The sequence below is a fragment of the Anser brachyrhynchus genome (genome assembly GCF_964034855.1).
Source record: "Anser brachyrhynchus genome assembly, chromosome: 5".
NCBI lineage: Eukaryota > Metazoa > Chordata > Aves > Anseriformes > Anatidae > Anser > Anser brachyrhynchus.
Genome location: NC_137699.1, coordinates 11,020,766 through 11,040,989, shown reverse-complemented (window position 1 = coordinate 11,040,989; position 20,224 = coordinate 11,020,766). Strand labels below are relative to the sequence as shown.

Sequence of the window (20,224 nt, the reverse complement as noted above, 5' to 3'; positions counted from 1 at the left end):
TTGGTATTTCCGATTACATCCTGGTAAAGTCATGTCGATTTTCATTGATATAGGGTTTGTATTATCAATTACTTTTTCGATAAGAAAGATCAGAAACTTGCGTTAAGAAAACAACTCTCAAAGATACTTCAAAGTGTGGTCTTCACAATCTTGTGAATTCTGTGGAGCACTTTACTTTTGATAGTCATCACCTTTCTGGCTTTTAGATGTCTCTGGCAATGCTAGTATGTTTTCGTAAAGCAGAGAGTGTCCTGTCTGGCTGTACTATATGGGTGACTTCTTGTTTTTGGTTAAAATGTGAGTAGGTTATATTGCTGTTAATTAAAAGAATAATAGTTGGAAAAATTTGTGGAGGGAAGAGAGTATTGGAAACTGCTGGAAATGAGAATTCTTTTGCTCTGCTTTTAGATACTGTCGATCTAGTCACAGCTTGTTTAGTTGTGCTCTTTCTTTAATTTTTCATAGTTTGTTTACAACTAATGCAGAATCACAAAAGAAATCAGGCTAGAATTTTGCTTTTTAATAGAGATGGTGTAAATGCATTTCATATACAGAGAGAAATCTCCACCCTTATAGCGACAGTGGAAGCTCACATTTTTTTCGTAATGTTTTTCTCTATTTGGGGGGAAAGAAAACCATGAAGTTTTCATCAGCTGCAGTCTGAGTCTTTTGCTTTTAAATAAAACTTAATCTAGCTTCAAAAATTGAGATAGCTAGCTTTGGAAACAGACCCCAGCAGTTGAAACCAGTGATGCAGATTCACCTCTCTTTTTTTTTTGTTCCCTTCCTTCAGTGGGAGATTTTTCTAGACTGTTTACCACCTCAGCAGTGTGCTTATGTGTATACGTGTGCATGCATATGTATACACATGCTCTTGAACGTATCCATGAATTGGGATTTATCATCTTTTTTTTTTTTTCAGTGCTGCAGGTTGATTCAAAGATCATTGAACTTAGAATATCTTCCTCTAGAATTTCACAAGGATTAGTTCAACCTGCTGTATGCTTCTGACACTGTCCTTTATTTCAGAGAATTCACTGCGTTTTGATGTTGCTGCTTACAGTTGGTTAGTCAGTGCTTATAGGTGAAAGCCTGCCTTGCTTGCTCATGCTAGAATTAGGCCTTATTGCTGGTAAAGTGCTCTGAAATGTACATAATGGTACCAGTAATAAAATAATAATTGAGTATCGTGAGTAACACTGTAATACTGACTCTGTTCCAGACCTCCACTCTCAAAGGTCAGGATGCTGTGTACTGCAAATTAAAATTCTGCTTCTGGGAGAGTCCAAGAATGCTTGTTTGCATTAAGGCTCTTTTCCATTATTAGACATTGAATTCTCACCCAAACAAGACATGCTTACAGTTAGCTTTCACGGACAAGGAGGGTTGGGTTTGCATCTCTCTGGTGGTCTTTCATTCTTTGTACTCTGCCCGCTCGTCCCAGTGGGACTTGACAGCGTCTGAGTGAATGAATTTCTCAGCAGGTGATACTGTTAAAGGAAATGGGAAGGAAGACTTTATTGACTCCTTATGATGATACCGGATATGGTCATTCAGAGTTATTAGAGTGGAAAGACTAGGGGCATGTGTTCCAATTTCATGTTACTTAACTGCAGCTAAGCTTGGACTATGTTATCAAAGGGGAAAGCATTAAATCACCAGTTCAATTTCATAGCCAAAAGCAAAGCAATTAAAATAAAATTTAGTACTAAGCATTGAGGCAGGAATTAGGGTTGCAGGTGAAGAATATTTTTTATGATCATCTGTTGGATATATTTCTTTCTTTTACCGCTCCTCTTGTTTAGCTTACCTCAGGTTATGCCTAGGGAACACAGTATTGTTACAATCTCCAAAGCAGAAATGCCTCTCTCAGTAACTTGTGCTGTAAATCACATCTGATTACCATATTTGCTAGGATGAGAAATACATCTTGCATTTTCCAATTACGTCAATTAAGGTTATGTTTGTAAGGAAAAATTATTTATAATACCTAAAATTAAGGGTTTTTGTTCTGCTGCTGTCTTCTACGTATTTATTTTTACATTACAAATTAAATTAAAAAAAGCACAAACAACAAGACTAGATAGTGTAGTAAGGACATAGAACAAAGAAAGGTGTTTAGCATGGCTTAGAGGTATGCTTGGAAGAGAACTGTTCTGAAGTGATCTATAATTTTCTTACCTTGAATAAGATGTTTGGCTCTAATCCTCTGTGGAACCTGGTTAAGACAGAATAGTCTGTACCCATGAAAATAACATCACTAAATCCTCTGTTATGTTAAACCAACTGGTTTAGCTTCTGCAACATTCCATCTGAATATCGGAGGGCACTTTTTTTCCTGGGAGGGTCACAGAGCACAGGTTGCCCAGAGAGGTTGTAGAGTCTCCTCTGGAATTATTCAAAACCTGCCTGTGTGCCATCCTACGCTGTGTGCTCTAGATGATCCTGCTTGGCCAGGGGGGTTGGACGAAGATGATCTTGAGATCTTCCCTTCCAACCCCAACCATTCTGTGATTCTCTTGAAGTGGTGTGGTTGCCAATTTAACAATGGTGATGAGTATGCCACTTTAAGTCAATATTTCCACAAGTACTTCTTAGCAGTTGGGGACAGGAAAAAAAAAAAGATAGAAATATATGAGTAATAAATGGTTGAAAAGACAGAGAGAGAGAACATGTAGGAAGATGCAAATACTGTTGTGAAGGCCATAAATAGAGAAGATAAGGCACTGTGTGTGTTTACCAACACGGGAGAGTACTTGTTCATTACCTGTGTAGTGCTTTGTGCTGCACAAATGATCACGGAGTGAGCAAATTACTGTAGCGTGAAAATAGCAGATTATTAATTTTGTGTGACTTTTTGCTGCAAACATATCACAGGTCTCATTTATTTTAACAGTGTATATTAAAAGTCATTATAGAATGCAAGAGCAGTAGTTCTGTAGGGACTGTAGATATTTTTAGGCATGGTAAAGACAAAAAAGTTTTCACCAGCATTTAATTTTTCAGAGAGATGTAGTGTCCTTCAAAATGCCACAGTAAAAGGTTGCCGTGGGCACAGGGATTCTAGATCAATTATATGGGTAGCTTTCTACAATTTATCATTTGAAGATAGCATCTGTGTGGATTTGAAAGAGTAAGCCAGTCAATATCCCACGACATAGATAGGACAAGACAAACTGGGTAAGAGTATTAGGGATAAAAATAGAGCAGTGAAGCAAAAATTGTGGACGATGGTATAAGACAAGTGCTAATGGAGTCAGGTATTTAATGTAATTGCTCTCAGTATAGCAGCATGTGGAAAGAATTGTTCATTTTGATACAGTAATCCATTGTTAACCCTTAGCCATTAGTACTATCTGATAGAAGGGACTCAAAAGGTAAGGTATTAGCTGAATGAAAATGGATAGAATTATTTCAATGTATCATATTGCTTGGCTAATGAAGGTGAAAGGAAGATTACAGAAAAGCAATGCGCTCCTCACTTCTTGCCTGCTGTGCCCTCCCCTCCCCCTGCCCCAACATAGGCATGCGCTGGTATTGCTGAGGATGTTTGGAAAGGTTTTAAAAATAACGATAAATAAGGAGGTGAATCTATTACAGAAATCTGACAGTGCTTTTCCAACAGCAGTATTTATTTTACTAGTGAGTACCGAGATCCAAAAGGGGTTTCTTTCATAAGTGAAATCAAAGCCAAAGCAAACAGGGCTTTGGGACTACATCTATATAATCAGTAAACCAGAGGCAATCTTTCTAGGGAACAGAGCTATTTCTGTAAGAATGAGGTGATTATATTGCTTTGTTTTCTAATGGGCTCTAATATATTTGGGAACAGTAGTAGTGTAACCTTTTATTTGACGTAGACTTATGTAATGGTAACTCTTACAGCCAAGCATGCAGTAGTTAGATTTAGAATAAAATCTCATGCATTAAGAGCCTTTGAAGAAGAAAAATGGGCAAAAGGTCGGTACTAAATATTAAGGGAGAGTAGTCCAGTTAAATTTATTATGTATAACTTCCTTCTTCTGTCCCTGTGGTAATTTGTTGAGGTTTCTGTCATGGGTTCTAGCCAGGGAAAACAATTAACTCTCTGTGTCGTGAACAGGCCAGCTGTATTGTGCTGATGAGTACCAGTTGTGTAAGTGAATAGACTTTACAGATGATTCACATTTTTGTTAGCTATAGGTTCATTGAATGAGCATGGTGCAGATTGGATCTTCGTCATCGTGCTCAGGGTTTTAGCAAGGCAGTAATGGAGAGCAGTGTCAAACTGCTGATGCCAAAATGGAAAGCTTGCAGTTGACCATGGCTGTGCCACGCTGATGGACCGTGACAGTACAGCTATAATTTATAGTTTGCCTTATGAAATCATCTTTGATGGCAAGAATTTCCCACGTGGACCTTGTGATGAGCCTTGTTTTTTTCACCACCTTCTCCTCAACATTTAGGAGATTCCCAAAACATCTCCAGCTGTAAGGAAAGCTGTGTAGAATGCCTAGGGAGGAATATCATCATTTTTTCATTTTCTGTTGCCTACAGCAGGATGGGAAGAACCAGTAGCTTTTTATGTTTTGTGTACTGTTTCATTTGTGATGAACTGCCGAACATGACTGTGTTGAAGTTAAGCAATCATTTCTTTATTGGGATACATGTTACCATAACCATGCAGCTATTTATGCCGTTTAAAAGGGTGAAGCTTGGGTATCCCAACATCTTATCACATTTAGGAATTTTTTATTCCTAAATTAGCATTTGGAGTGAAGCTTAACAAAACTTCTGATCTGAAAGAAGGGTAGCATGTACAAATGTGATTATTTCCTAACTTCACATAATTGTGGGTAATGAATGAAGGAATTAATAAGGTGAACTAGTGAATGTGCTACTCCTAAAAAGGACGGTAAGCAGTTTTTCAGCTGTTTTTAAGGCAAGGCTAATAGGAAAGAGCAAGCTGACACCATCATGAGACTTAGAGCCACACGGGCTTACATAAAATTTCATATTTTTATAAGAGAGGAGTTCAAAATGCATCATACTTGAATTGTATCCCTTTTTGAGCTTATCTTTCATCGTTCTCTGAATTTAACCCTTACCTGTTGCAGTGTTCTTGGTAATATTGTCAAGAAGATTACTCTGACTATAGGCAGAGATAGTGTTTCACTATATAGTCCTGTTCTTGAGTGATACAGCAGTAGTTCTGTATCCCGTGAAATCCCTTGTGTACTGTGTCTGAGAGTAGACAACTTCTCTTGTTGTCAGTTTGCTCCTGCAAAGTTCTGAGAGCCAACTACTCCTGTGGGGCCAGCACTGGCTTATACGGGATCAACTCCATTTTAGTTGAAGTGGTCTCATTATAATCAGGGTCAGTGACATGTCACTTATTACTCTTCAGAGTGCTTTATACAGCTTGAGGGGGCATAAAAGTGTTCTTCGCTTTTTTTTTTTTTTCTTCTAGTAGACACCAGGTCATTTCCCTGAAATGAAGATTTCTTTTCTTGAAGTAGCTGCTGGTATGCCTGAGTTTGTTAAAATACCTTTGGATGATGAAGAACTTTTCTGTGTGCCATAATGGCCATGAGAGGATGCTATGAACGTTACTCAGAATCCATGAATGGCACAATGTTGCTCAAAGACATTAGTCTGCTCTGGATCAGCAGCTGGAGAGCAGGGATGGTGACATTTTAGGTAAAAGCTATGAATCCTCCTGGCCTAACGGACTGTGAAACTGAGAAGAAGCTTGCTTGCTGTCATAATCCAGTTAATTATAGAGCTGATTCAGCAATGTGTTAAAAGTCTCTACACCTACTCAGGCACACTACTTAGTAATCTCATTGTGCTGCCTTGTGTTCTAAGTACAAGTATCAGTATCTTTTCAGAGAATAATTAGAAAAAAAAAAAAAAAAAGGCTGAATAATCCAGGGTAAGACAATCTGGATTCCAGTAGATTCTAAACATCATAGTGTCTGCTGTTATACAAGATGAATCTTGACTTGTTTTTCCTAGTTGCTTTGGCATGTTTGAGCGAATGACAAAGATGCTGTTGTTAGCCAAAACCTGTTCCCCCAAATGTTCCATTCTGCTTTTTGTGATTATTTTTAATGTGTTCTCTAAGCTACATTATCATATGTGAATTCTGACTGAATATTTTAAAAAATAATTTATTTGCAACTGTCAGAGTTGCCTTATGAATAAATTATCAACTATCCCTAAGAACTACAGCTGCACACATTAAAAGAAAAAATTATAAGACAATGAACATTTTCTGTTAATGTATTTAATCAAACAAATTAAGTCATTCGCTTAGGGTTAAGAAAACAACTCCTTTCTGTTACAAGTAATGCGTTGTTTTTATTTTCTTCACTGTTAACATGTCAGTGGCAGCTTTCTAACTGATTTAAATCATCTCTTGCAGAAACTTCAGTTTAATAGACAGCTTTTATCCTAGGAGATGTCAAGGCTCTTGAGGACCATACCCCCAAACCAACCACGGACATTTAATAATACACTGTAAATTGCCAACCTAATGATGGAAAATACAAGGGAGGAGTGGAACTGCAAGTTTTCAGTTTGGTTGACAGGAGCCAATTCAGTAGAATTGTAAAAGAAAAATCTTCTAACTAGAGGGATGCTAGATAGTCTGGACAGCAAGCATTAAAGAGTCTGGTACTGACTTTGATCATACGATGGTGGTATTTTGAGGAATGATGAGAAAAATTACTGTAGCTGAAATATCTTGGCTCCAAAGATTTAGTCACATTAGTGAGGACTCAGGTTATGAGAAGCTCTATTTTTTATTTTCATACTTAAGGCAAAAAAATGTAACATAAAGCAATGAGAGTAATGATTTGTATATTGGTGAAAGCATTATCAGGGATGGTAAAAAGGATCTCATCTTGTGCCTAGGCAATGTTTTAATGTCTAGGGCTTAATTTCACCAGAGGGGATTTTAGAAAGCAACCGCTTTACCATATGACTGCTGTGTGGGCGATTTTCTAATGTAGCTGGAAAAGACGTACTGAAAGAGTGCTCGTATTGTGATCTTGGAGAATGAAGAGTCACTTGCTAGAGTATGTTTGGTTTAACCCTAAAAGTGGTGAAATAAACAGCTGGGGCTTTGGGGTGGAGAGGGGAGGTGACTTTACTTGAATATCCTGTTGTCCTTCTCAGGATTGTTATGTTAGTTCAGACATGGCCTACTCTGCTCTGGAAAGTATGACTATTTGAGTGTGATTTGCATGTAAATGTATGTTTTAATGCTTATTTGTGTGTTTAACCTGATAGTTATACAGTTGTAATCCCTAGAGGAGCAGTTAAATTGATAGAATGCAGATATGGAATACTGATACTTGTCTTGATCGTAAAATAGGTATATCAGTGTAAAGCACTTTTACGCTGCCCAGAGGAAGAGGTTACATTGTTTTAATGAAGCTCTCAAAGTGATAGTACTTTCTGATGTTATATATGTCATTATTATTATTGCTTATGGATTCCCAGGTGATGCTACGCCAGCCCTAATTTACGGAGGCATTTTCAGCTAGCTACTTACTTTTGATGCTAGGGTAACATTTCTCAGCCTTGTTGAAATGGAGGTTTTCCTTTGGCTTATCTGCTTTTGTTAGGAGTTTTTTCCCTGTCTGTAACTGGGCAGCAAGTCCGTCCCTCTAAGCCAGAAATGGTGAGGGTTGTCTCTGTTTGCAGCGCTGTCCTGCCTTGGAGGACATGAATTGCTACCAAGGAGCCCAAGTTGGTAAACAAGTTTAAGGCTAGCTTAAACATTTGGAGCCAACAACTAGTTTTTTCTCACTCTTCTGACTGAGGGAACCTGAGCTGCTGCCAGCTCACAGGGAGCTGCTGACTGCTGCTCGCTCATGCTTTATGGCTCCCTGAAATCTTTTTGCGGAGGGTTGCATTGCACAGTTTGCAAAAAAAAAATCTTGTGCTAAAGGTTAAAAACAAAATAAAAACCAAAAAACAACAACTGCAAATGGATATTGGTTATGTGAGACATATGCAAAAGAGGAAAGACGATAGGAGCCGGGGGGGGGAAAAGAGAAGCAGAGCTGAAGTCCAGTGAGACTGACAGCGGAAAGGAGATGAGAATAGGAGAGAACAGAATCAGGGAGAATTCAGAGAGCAAAAGATAAATATAATGAACAAGGAACTGCTAAATCAGTAGAGTGAAAACAGCATGTGTTTGTTTTGCATAAGCATAGGGTGACTGAAATTTTAGGACCTCTCTTCCTCAACTGCTGTTGTGCTCCGCTATTTTGAAAGCTCTGTTTTATTTGATTCCATCAGCTTGTGAATATATTGTAAGATTTAAAATCTAAAGAACAACAGAGGTTGGTTTTACATATTTAAAAATCTAGATTATTTAGACTAGAGTTGAATACAGCTGAAATCATGGTTTAGTAATAACTTGAATAAAAGGGGGGCTGGCTGGGGAGACACTCTCTCGCCCCGATGAATAATAATGTTTTCTATTAAGGAATCAAGAATTAGGAATCAAGATTAGAGATCAGAGCTTTCTGAAAAGCTATCCTTATATTCCTGACTTTCCTTTTCTGTCTATGCTTCACTATGGAGTGTTTGAAAATTGGAATTAAAGTTGGGAAAATTTGCTTTCCAACCAGAAAGCAAGTAAATGCAAGACAGTTGCAAGTAGAGTAATTGATTCTGATACTTAATAGATTTCCAAACAAATCATCTGATAATGCTCTGGAACACTGCATAGTTCACTTCATTTTGTTTTGATTTTAATGTAATTGTCTTCCATTATTTAAACTGTGAAGCCCCAAACAATGGATGATGATACTTGATGTGACTTTGGTTGGAGGAGACAAGAACCTCTTGCTGTGATTTGGTTTCTCATTGTAATCTGTTTAAATATTTAGCAATAGGATTCCAAGTGGGACATGAAGAGGGTCAAGTGGTTTGTAAAGTTTGTAAAAGTACATTTGTAGGTGAGAAACTCTTTCACTGGCTGTGGGTTGGTTGGCTTGGTCATTTTCCCTGCATTAAAGCTTTTTCCTTTCTTGTTTTTATTTTTTTTTATTATTTTTTTAAATGATAGAAATTACCTGAGGCTTTACATCCAAAGTGTTCATTTTTCCTGTTTACTATCTCTGTGATGCAGCAAAGATTTAACTTATTCTTTTCTTCCTTCCCCTGTGAATAGTGGACATGCACCAAATGTCTTTTTTTATTGCATTTTGCAGTTTAATAAGCCAAATACTTTAATCAGAAGTGTTTACTTTGGTTTAATTAGATTTTTTATAGGAATAAAATTAATTTTCCTTTGAACAGCCATTTTTTTTTGCCCCAAATTGTGATTTGTATGTCAGACAGAGGCAGTACCATCGCGTGTCAAAGCATAACACAACTTGCATTGTACTTCTGTCTTGTTTTGGTTGGTATGAGATGACGAGTGCTTCTGGTGCAGCAAAAAAAAAATCACATCAGGTGCTAAGCAGGTAGTTCCACTGAGGTAAGTTTGCTTTGTACTCAGAGTGTACTCAGAGCATTGCTGGGTGTGCTGGCACCGATGATAGAAGATAACATGCATATGTTTCCCTTTAAGTTCATGAACCCTATTTAGAACTGTAAGGAGTAATGGTGATTCCTGATTAGCTGTAGGGTAGGTGAGTACTGCAGTAGAGAGAGCTCGGTGGAGGTAATGAACCACTATTTTGGTAACTGTAAAGGAAACCCTTCAAGCCAGTAGAACAGCACTCACTGAATCAACCAACTCAGTAATGTAACAGTCCTTACTGGAAAGCTGAAGCCCAAATGCCTTTGTTGTTGCAAAGAAGTAGCTTATGTAGATGGAAGCTGGTGATATGTGAATGATCATTATGCTGTGTCAAGTCTCATTTTAAAGACCATAAGTATACCTTTTTAAAAGAAAAACAAACTACTTCACCAATCTGGAGAGAAACATTAATCATGTATTTTTATCACCTCAAAAGACCACTAGAAGATGAGCTCTAATATTTCAAATGTGACACGCAATCTATAGTCATGAATCACAATTTGAGTTCCATTACAAGTGAGCTGGTATATACCACTGTGTGCTTTATAGATTTTACTCTAACAATATTAAGTAAAAACCCAAAGCTTTTTGTGATGAATACCTAACCTTTTACAAGAATTTGTGAAATTGTGGCCCAAAACAACAGCTTTAGCATTGCCCTTCAGGCTTTAATAACAAAGTACTACTGCTGGTTTTGACCTCTCAAAATTATTCTCTGTAAAGGAAACACGTGTGTTAGTAGAAGGTTAATACTGCAAAGATAAAAGAAAATGTGAAATACTGAAAGGATATATGGAAAATGCACAGAGAAACACTGTGAAAAGAATTAAATGAGTAAAGTTTGAAGAAAGGGATCTTTTCTTCCTTCTGCTTCTTTTGTTAGGCCCAGTTCTTCCTGGACTCGAGGACTTCTGCTGTAACCCAGTTTTGGTTGTTCTCAGTTCCTCTGTTTATAGTTAAGCCATCAATTCAAGTTCTTATTCTCCTTTTGAGAAATTCATATTGGTTGTGGATTTTCTTTTATACCTGGGAATTCTCATACTTGGTGTTACAGTTCACTTCCTCCATCTCTGAGAGTTTTAATCCTCTCGCTTCTCTTTGGGGGAAGAAAGAGGAGGATTGTTGTCCAGTGAATCTGGGGAGGACGCTGGGGATAGAGGGTAGAAGCACATCAGGTTAATTTTCAAGAGAATTCATTGCTATTTAGGTATTATAGATTTATTTTCAGACATCTTTTTGTTCCTCTCCCTTTAATGCCAGGAAATTATTAGATATGCAAGAATAAAACTCCTCAAAGCTATATTCCAAAAGCCTATTAAAAAGAGTCTGCAAGCAGAACAGTGTGAACACACATCAACACCTGAGTGTTTCCCAAGTGGCTATGGCACTCGGTGGTGTGATAACAAGACGTGTGGGAGGATTTTTCTTGGCTTTTATCTTCTGTATATTGATGCCTCTGACTTTTTTAAAATTCATTTCATCAAGTGTCACTGCAACAGAAACAACAAAAATGCAGGAGCGAGATTGTTCAAGGTGTTTGCAGTGGTATACAAAGTCTTGCCTCCAGGCCATCGTTTCTAATTCAGCCCAAGTTGGTAGCGGTTGGAAATCACTCCCAGCTGATAGCTGTTTGGTGGCCAATGTGAAGTGATTTAGTTCATGGTTCCTACTGGACAGACGGCTGTGGGATATAGGAAGTGTAAGCAGAGCTGGCATGGGTTTTGTTTTCAAGGCTGGAAAACATGGGTGTATTTCTACTGCAGCTACTGCTGTTTAGGGAAGTTAAATAGGTTACCTGAATTTAAGCAACTAAGCAATTTAACTAACTCAATATTTGCACAATTAAGGCCTCCCTTCAGAGATTAAATGCTGACGATGTTGTACTAATTTCTATCAGCACTGCTATTGCATCTTCATATGCACCATGTGTTGAGGGGTGGGGGAGCCTGTAGCTTGGTGTCTGCATGTGGCTTTGCAGAGGGGTGTGCTAGGAGGTCTCTCACTGTCGGGTGACCAGCTTGGCTGAACCTCACCAGCTAAGGAAGTTCTCCAGCTGTGTTATTTGTTACTAGCTTTCTTGAGTGTGAGCAATCAATAACAAGGAGAAAGATACGGGGAAAATGAGTGTGATTCTTTTTTCTTTTGTGTGAACATATGTAATACTAGAATTAATCTTTTGAAAGCCATGAATTACTTTATGTAAAATTTGTGCTACTAAGCAGAAAATCTATCCTGCTGAGAGAAAAAAAAACAGAGAATTATTCAGTATAATATCTGGTTTTGTGGGGAAGGAAGGGAGAATATTTTACAGTTTACAGTATCACTTTGGGATATTTAGACAGGCTAGTAAATGATAGGTTTATTCTCCATTGTGAAAACAATAATTTTGATTTTTGGATTTGCAATAGCAGGAGAGATTGCTCAAGCAAACAGAGATATGAGGTGAAACTACTGCCATTCCTAAGTCATCCTTTTTTTAAATTATTATTATTATTTTTTTATTGGGATAATGTAAAGAAAGCTAAAAATGGTCTTAGGCAACTGGCTTGATCTTCTTCTACCTGTGTGGGATGTGGAAGAGGAGCAGAGTGCTGTTCAGTAATAGTGCTGAACAGTGCTGTCCAGTTACAGTGCTGTTCTGTTCCTTGAGCAGAAGTTTGTTTCATGGACAGCTGGAATACTCACTGATCAGCTCTTCATTTGAATTTGCCTTATTGTCGTGCCGTATCTGTTCAGCAGTACAACCAGTAGCATGTTGTGCAGAGTTACCATGCCTTAATAATTTTGGCTACCTATGAGTCAGTCAGAGTTAGGATTTTTAGTGTTGCATATTTCTGATGCTGTTTTATGCATTTGAAAACTGCATCAGTTTGATTTTTAATTAATGTAAAAAAAAAAGTTTGTGTTACTGTTCCAGATTTTTAGTTTAAGAAAAAATATTTTTCCATTTTTTATTAAGAGCAAGGGAAGGAACCCCTTCTTTACTGTGTTGCGGGAGTTTTGACTCTATTTTAAGGAAGAATTTTCCACTAACTTTGTCTTGTTCTTTGTTATTTAATGTTGGAGTTAAACCAGATCACATTTGGAGTTGTAAATGAAATTTATCTTCTCTTATTTTAATGTTATGTCATATTATTTATTTAACTGAGCTTGACTGTGACTTTCCTTGGTTCTTCCTCCCTGCAGATATTGATGAGTGTGCTGCCAAGATGCATTACTGTCATGCCAATACTGTGTGTGTTAATTTGCCCGGATCCTATCGTTGTGACTGCGTCAAGGGATATGTCCGCATAGATGATTTCTCATGTACAGGTGAGCTCTTACGTATATAGCAATAGTGTTATCATACTCTGTGTGCTTTGTGTATTCCTCACTTTCTAATAAGTCCCCGGGCCATACCAAAAGCAATGTACTAGTTGACCCACGGCTGGTATAATAGACACAAGTGTGATAGATAAAAACAGTATGAGGCACGTTTCCTATGTATGCATCCTTTGGGATTAACTGAAGGGTGGCTAAGGAAGATTTGTGATGCATGCACCTGAGTGCTGTTGTCAACCAGGACATTGTCTGTTCATGTCCTACCTGTGGATTGCATGTGAGATGGACAGCTGGAGATCAGGTCATGTCAGGTTCCTAGCACTGATGTGCCTATCACCTTTCTCCAAAGTTTCAGTCCTGCCTCTTCACGAGAGAATAACTCATCCAGACCATTGGACCTGCTTGATTTTAGCAAGGACATGAAAAGGGTTTCGCGCATAGTGAGAAGAAATGATGTTTTATTACGTATAGTATAAACTGGTCAATGGACTGAAATATCAGAAATAAGCTAAGAGGAAAATTTTTGTAGACAAAGCTGAGATAAACAAATATATAAAAGCAAAACTGAAAATGTATCATTACATGGTGTGAAAATTGTTGCTGTTAATGCTGAGAATTAATGTCTCCAGGACTACTGCACGTTATTTAGAAAAGAGAAGTGGTACACTAGCATTAGATAATAAATCCAGTGATTTTTTTTTTTTTAATACTTGTCAGCAAAATGAGCTCTAAAAATTCTTAGGGAAAGGTAGATAGGTCTCCTTTCCATCTACAGGTTTTTAAGAAACCTTCCCTGGCAATCTTTAGTAAAAATGTGAGAAGTTACTGAAATGCCTTGGTCAACTATACTTAACTGGATAATATCTGTCAGCCACAATCTTCCAGAAAGGCTGATCTCAGCATTATTTTCATGGTGCACCTATCTGGCAAGGAAGGAACATATAAGACAGATTTATTGAAATGGAAATAAGCAAGCTTGACACAATACTAGGTTTAGTATTGTGTTAGGTGAGCTATTCTCTCAAGTGGAAGGATGGCATAGGACTATTCAATATGAGAATGATTTCCAGCGCAAAATAATTACTTTGTAATGCTCTTCTTGTCCTTAGGGAAGGTCATAGTAAATGTTGACTTTCATGATGACGGCATGTCTTGGAGCCATGATGGTGTGGTTCATAAAAACTTCAGGAGGTCCTGCTCACCTCTTGAGGGAGGCTGATCCTAAGTAGTTGCCAGGAAACTCATTCTTAGTTGGCCCAGAGAGTCATTATTTCTATATAAATTCTGTCTTTGGAGTTTTTCTTGATCTTTTATGTGTCAGAAAAGTTTCAGAACTTCATTGTGTGTAACTGCTGTCTGAGGTAGCAGCCTTCAGTGATGGGGAAAGCGTTTTTGATAATTGCCAATTGCTTTCCATATATGCGCTACTAATTTTCTAATGTTCCTTGCCTTCTGGCAAGGCAGTATCATTAGGCATGCAAATCTTTTAGAAAGCAGGGTATTTGTGATTTACAGCAAACCTGTGCATTAGTAAGACGAGTTGCTTTACAGTAATCGGTGAACATTCTTTTAATGTGCATGTATGCAAACACAAAAAAAATCCAGGACCTGTATAAGAAAGAAATAATGGAAAGAGTGAGATAAATATTTCTTGCAGATTTTATTATCTTACTAAAATGACTTCTTTTGACATCACAATTACAAAGCACAGTGAGTATGTAATGTAACTGTGAAGCTTGCTTCATTGTCTGTTGTATCTATGAATAATAGTATGTTACAATAACAAATGTATTTAAAATAAGAGTGCAATAGAAGAAAAAAAGCAGGTAGCAAATACTTAACTAGTTTACTCTCATGCTGGCACCATTGTGTAGCAGACATGAGCAAAACAGATTCTAGCTATTACTCCATTTTTAATTTTTTATTCAAAAGAAATGAGAAATTATCTTTTATTGAACTATGAATTTGGGGACAAATCTGAAAGCTGAGTGAATTAGCATTCAGATTGCAGTTGAATATTGTATATGTGGGATCAGGCTGTAATGGGCCCAAGATAAAGGTTAACAAGTTTTAAATGTAAATGCTTAAGGCATGTGTACAGCTTTGCATGCGTTTTACGCTATGTTGACTCAAAAACAGAGATATTTTCAGAGTAAGAGGTATCATTCTTTGGGAAGACTGACTCTAATTCATCAAGGTACAAAGAGTCCTCGACTGAGGTGTGGGCTATTGAGAAAGTTCAGTATTGCTGGCCAGCCCTATGCTTGCTGGCCCCTGTGCTCTGGTGGCTTTCAGAGGTTGAGAATAAGTGATTTGTGGAAGCCTTAAGCGAGAAACATTTCTTTTGATCTGAACAGCGTATTTCAATTTGATATTGGGGTTTTTATCTTTTCAAAAAGAAATGAAGTGAAAATTGAAATGCTAGGTCAACTTGAACTGAGCAAAATGAGATGCTCAGCTTGCATATTGCTGAATTTTAAATATTCAGTTTCCTGTGTCTTTTCTCAAATTAAACACATTTGTACTGTTTTGCTGTTGATGAAACTTTTTTTTTTCCTCCAAACATTTGTTGAATAATATTTCTTGGTTCTGATCTTGACAACTGTTGGGGCAGTAACTTCCGAATGTTATCTGTGAAAAAGCTACTGTACTGGAAGCTGTGCTGTCACAAAAAGCAGTCACACAGACAAAGTAGTAACAAAAATAGTATTCTGAATGAAGTGTACAATTATATTAAAATCTGAAATATGATTTTAAATGAGTAGTGGATATTTTTGTATATAATCAATTTTAAGTCTTGCATAAGCAAAAGATGTGGTGTGCTGAGGTTCACCCCATGCCATTTTGTGATAGATTAATCAGCCTACCAATAGCTTGGGCCAAGGAAAGTAGATTAATGAAAGAAAGATACACTTATGATTTTGTGCTTTCCTATTCCTGGAGCTTGGAGTTGTGAATGTTAATTAAGTTGTTCAGTGAAAGATGGTTTTATTAAGAGAAGTTACCCTTGAACAGGAAGCTTCTTTCACTCTCTTCCCATGACACTGACAGGTTGTTTATGTATTCTCCAGTAAATCACAGTCTTGCCCATTCTGAAAATGGCAGCAAGATTTGCTGCACTGGATACTCTCGTTTACTGGAATCTACCGATTTAAAGCATTTTATTGACTTGCACAGTTTTTTACTCCTCTTGCTTGTTGAAAAATAAGTTCTCTTGGATTGCTTTTTTCTCACATAGCATTACGGGTGTTTGCTTCAAATGCTTTTTGAAACGTTATAAATTTCATATTAAAAATCCCGTGTTTTTATTTCTGGTGGGCTGCATCTGTTCTCTGGTATGATTTTGGAAGTGTATAGGCCTGTTCGTCTTCAGTTGGAAACAATATATTGTTTTTATGCCTCACTGCCATTGAATCAAGTGAGCAAATGCTGTTTTATTGTAATAGGCTTTAAGTTATCCATATGAACTAGATATATTGTGGTGACATGAAGAAGAAATGGTGTAGATGGGTCTCATCTGTTTCTGCATATTACTGGCATTTTCTATGGAGATAATAGTGATAAAAATACCTGGCCTTTGACACAGAATCATAGAATGGCCTGGGTTGGAAGGGATCTCAAGGATCATCGAATTCCAACCCTCCTGACATAGGCAGGGATGCCACCCACTAGACCAGGTTGCTCAGGGCCTCATCTAACTGGGTCTTCAACACCTCCAGGGATAGGGCAACCACAAACTCTCTGGGCCACCTGTTCCAGTACCTCACCACCCTCTGAGTGAAAAATTCCCTTCTAACCTCTAATGTAAATCTCCCGTCTTTTAGTTTAAAACCATTCCCCTTGTCCTATCATTATCTACCCGAGGAAGGAGTCCTTCTACCTCCTTTTTATAAGACCGCTTTAAATATCTTTAACAGCTGTGATATAGCCATTTAAAGAAATACATTATTATTTCTCAATGTTTTCCTTGGGGCCACATGGGACACTGAAAACTCCGTAAAATCTAGCAGTCGTTCAAAGAGTAAGTTTGTTTGTTTGTTTGTTTTATAGTTGCATTTGAGCTTGGATGCTCCATTTTGGGTTGAAAATTTTTACAATTTCCTCCAAGTGTTCACTAATGATCTAATGATACACGAAAGCTTAAAAAAAAACATGCTCAAATGAGAAAGCAAATACTTTTTTTTTTTTTTTTTTTTTTTAACTATTCTTATAACTCAATGTCCTCTAGCAAAATGAAGAAGCTCCCTTTGGGCTTAAGAATTACTTTCCCAATTTTGTTCTGGGGACATCTGTTCAAGAAATAGGATGGAAAGCTATGTGGTCTCTAAGCATGTGTCAGTGGCATGTTCTGCCAAAATGTGTTGCAAGCTATATGCAAACATTTTCCTCTTTATGCACCAAACTAGTCTGACAGGTGTTCTTCCTCCACGAAAGAAACCCAGCTCCAGATTTTACTGTGGACTTGTGCAGTTATGCATGATGTTTGACTGTGCCTTTAAGCCTTTCTCAGTCCTCATTTTGTGATAAAATTCAAAGAACTTCTCTTACCTTTGGCTTCTCTAAGCAAAGAGTCACTAAAACATTACTTGGAAAAGACAAGCCTTTACCTAACACAGAAACATTTGTATTTTGAAAATAAGTTACTTTGCATTTTCATCCTATGGAAAAATTGATGTTATGTAGAAATATATTGTTTAGGAAAAAAAAAACAACCTTAGAATGTAAATGTTTCTTAATCTGTACTTTATATGTTAATTTGATTTACAGTATGGATAGGGAAAAGAAAGTAGGAAAACCTAATGGTTTGGAAGGATCATCTCATAAGCCCCTTTTAGTACTTTCTGGAGGAGCATTCAGTTTTGAATACAACGCCCTTTCAGAACAAGCCTTTCTGCAGTATGTTGGCTGTGAACATGCAAGCAGGTATAGCAATCTTTCCAATGTAGCATATTTGAAGGATTGTGCCTAAAGCATAGACAGATGTGGAGTTCTGCAAAATCTAAATTTCAAGGAAAAATAAACAGCAGCTCCCTTTTCCTGCTCTTCCTTCCTCCCCTCCCCCATCCAAGAAAGGTAACTCAACTGCGGAAATTTCCTGCAATGGTTAGAACAAAAATTGTTCAAATTGTTTGCTATCACTGAAATTGATGCCTTGAGATTTTTGTTGCTGGAGTTTACCTGTCAGGTTCAAGATGGTATATTTGACCCCATAATAATACCAATAATGCAGCAAGCTTCACAGTGGCGAGGTGGCAATCTCAAAGGGCAGGCTCCTGGCCTGTCATCCAGAACGACGGTGTGTGTTTGAAAAAGACCTGAATAGAAGCTTTTAGGCAGCCAATTGGTAATATAGTCACTCTTGGAAAGAAAGTGCTGTTACTTCAATCTAACCTACTGACCCTCTTTTCTACCACCTCCTTTTTGGTGAACTAAATTAGCATTCAAGAAAGAAACATTAATAGTTTGTTGTGGCATTTGGACTTTCCAAGTATTGTGCAGGGTCTTGCATGTTCAGAGGTCAGTAAATAAATGTTACCACTATTCAGATGATGGACAAAATAGACATGTCTGCTAGCTGAAAACATGAAATCTGGGTCAGTAGGCAGTCAAGATAGGTCTGTAGTGGAATTGTTTTCAGGCACGTTCAGGGGAAGTGCCCTCTTCAGATGTTGCTGTTCTAAAGTATATCACTGGTGGTTATCTTACCTAGCATGACATAATTTTAAAAGAAACATTATGAAAAATATGAATTGAGTTTAGGTGATAGTCACGTATCACCATTTACAGATTAGGTAGCAGATGTTCAGCACGGTGGATACTACTGGGGGTAAGGACCTCAGTAAGATCTGGACCCTCCTGATTTTGTTTGATGCTAATATATTAATATATACTGCTCTGAAGCATTCCCTGCTTTGGAGTCCACTCTGTCCTCTACACGCTGAGGACAGCCCATTGTCCTTCTGCGAGCTTGACTTGCTTGCTTGTTGTCTTGCTGCAGCTATCTTCAGGGCAATACTTGGACGTCTTCAAATGCGTTTGGAAATTGGTTTTAAGTAATCCTGAATGGATGTTGCTATAATTGTATTAACTCAGCAGGCACAAAACACTCTGATGCTAGTCTCTTCTTTCCTGAGGTCCTTATGTGTCAAGTGCTAAAAGGCAGGACAGGAATTAGCTCTCAGCGTTAAGCAGTACTCTTTTGTTTGAACTACAGTCAATAGCATCTCTGTTCCCAGAACTGTAAAGGAAAATGTTTAGTTTCAGGTGCCTTGAAATGCAGAAACATTTGTTTCGAGTCCCTAAGAGGGCTGTTGGCCAAGTTCAGCAGCAGGTGATCTATGTGCCGGTGGGTATTGCCTGCATCAGAGAGCATTTCTTTGCTCTGCAGGACAAGTCAGCAGATGACTAGAAGAGTACTGAGTGAATCCAGCAAAACAAAAGCAGAGTGAATCTGTGTCAGATGACTGATACTCGCACAGGTCTTGACTCAGAACCCATTAACTCAATGGAAAGCTTTCAATTGCATTCATTTTGGCTTTAGATAAGTCCCGTAGAGAGATAACTATTGCACTCTTGCCACAGGGAAGCTCTACTGATAATAATACTAAATAGGATAATTCTTTAGTACTGTCAGAAAATGCTTTATTATCATGGATAAGGTAGATTTTCAATGTATCCCTGGACTAAGTATTTAATTGCTGTTTTGGAAAAGGGGTAGTTGAGGTAAGGAGAAGTGGAGCATCTAACCCAAATTCATGGTGGCACAAATGTGACACTGGTAGCTTTGAAGATTCTAGTAAATGGAGTTTGAAAAATGAGGTGTGGGAAAAACACAGACATACCAACAAGGATCGGTATTTTCACTGGAAACAATAGCGATTTGTCGAAGCACAATGTGCATAGGCCTTGAGTAACCATGTGACCTTCGTGTTGTAAATCTTCTTCTTCTTCTTTCTATGAAGTTCTGTAACATCTTTTGTTACTTAAGAATTGAATTATTCCCCTGTCCTCTACTTTTTAAATGCTGTGTTACATTCTGTTGTTCCTGACTTCACCTTCATTTAGTAGATGTAAATGCAACATTTTTTACATTCCTTCCTTTAAAAAATGCCGTTGGGGAACTGCATATCATTTGCTTCTAAGTGCTTTCAATCTGGGAAAAAATGGGCTCAAAATGTAATATTTAGAGTGATTTAAATTCCTCACTGGTAAATAGTTTTTAATTAAACATCTTTGTGCTTTCTTGTGCTCAAGGCATGGATGTGTTGCTAATTTGTCCAGAATAGTTGGTAATCCTTTCAAGTCCTTCTGACACATTGATTTTCTCTAACTTTATTAATAGTAAAATTAATTAAACAGCTGACCACAAGTCATGCT

The 20,224-nt window shown here is 37.6% G+C and overlaps 1 protein-coding gene across 6 annotated transcripts in view; it reads left to right on the top strand.

Annotated features, from left to right (window-relative positions):
• Positions 1 to 20,224, top strand: part of NELL1 (neural EGFL like 1) — a 292,307-nt gene that overhangs the window by 131,642 nt on the left and 140,441 nt on the right. For all 6 annotated transcript variants that reach the window (XM_080594043.1, XM_080594042.1, XM_080594044.1 and 3 more), the window contains exon 13: positions 12,713 to 12,838. In XM_080594043.1, the coding sequence (XP_080450169.1) occupies positions 12,713 to 12,838 (126 nt within the window). The remainder of the gene's footprint in view (positions 1 to 12,712; positions 12,839 to 20,224) is intronic.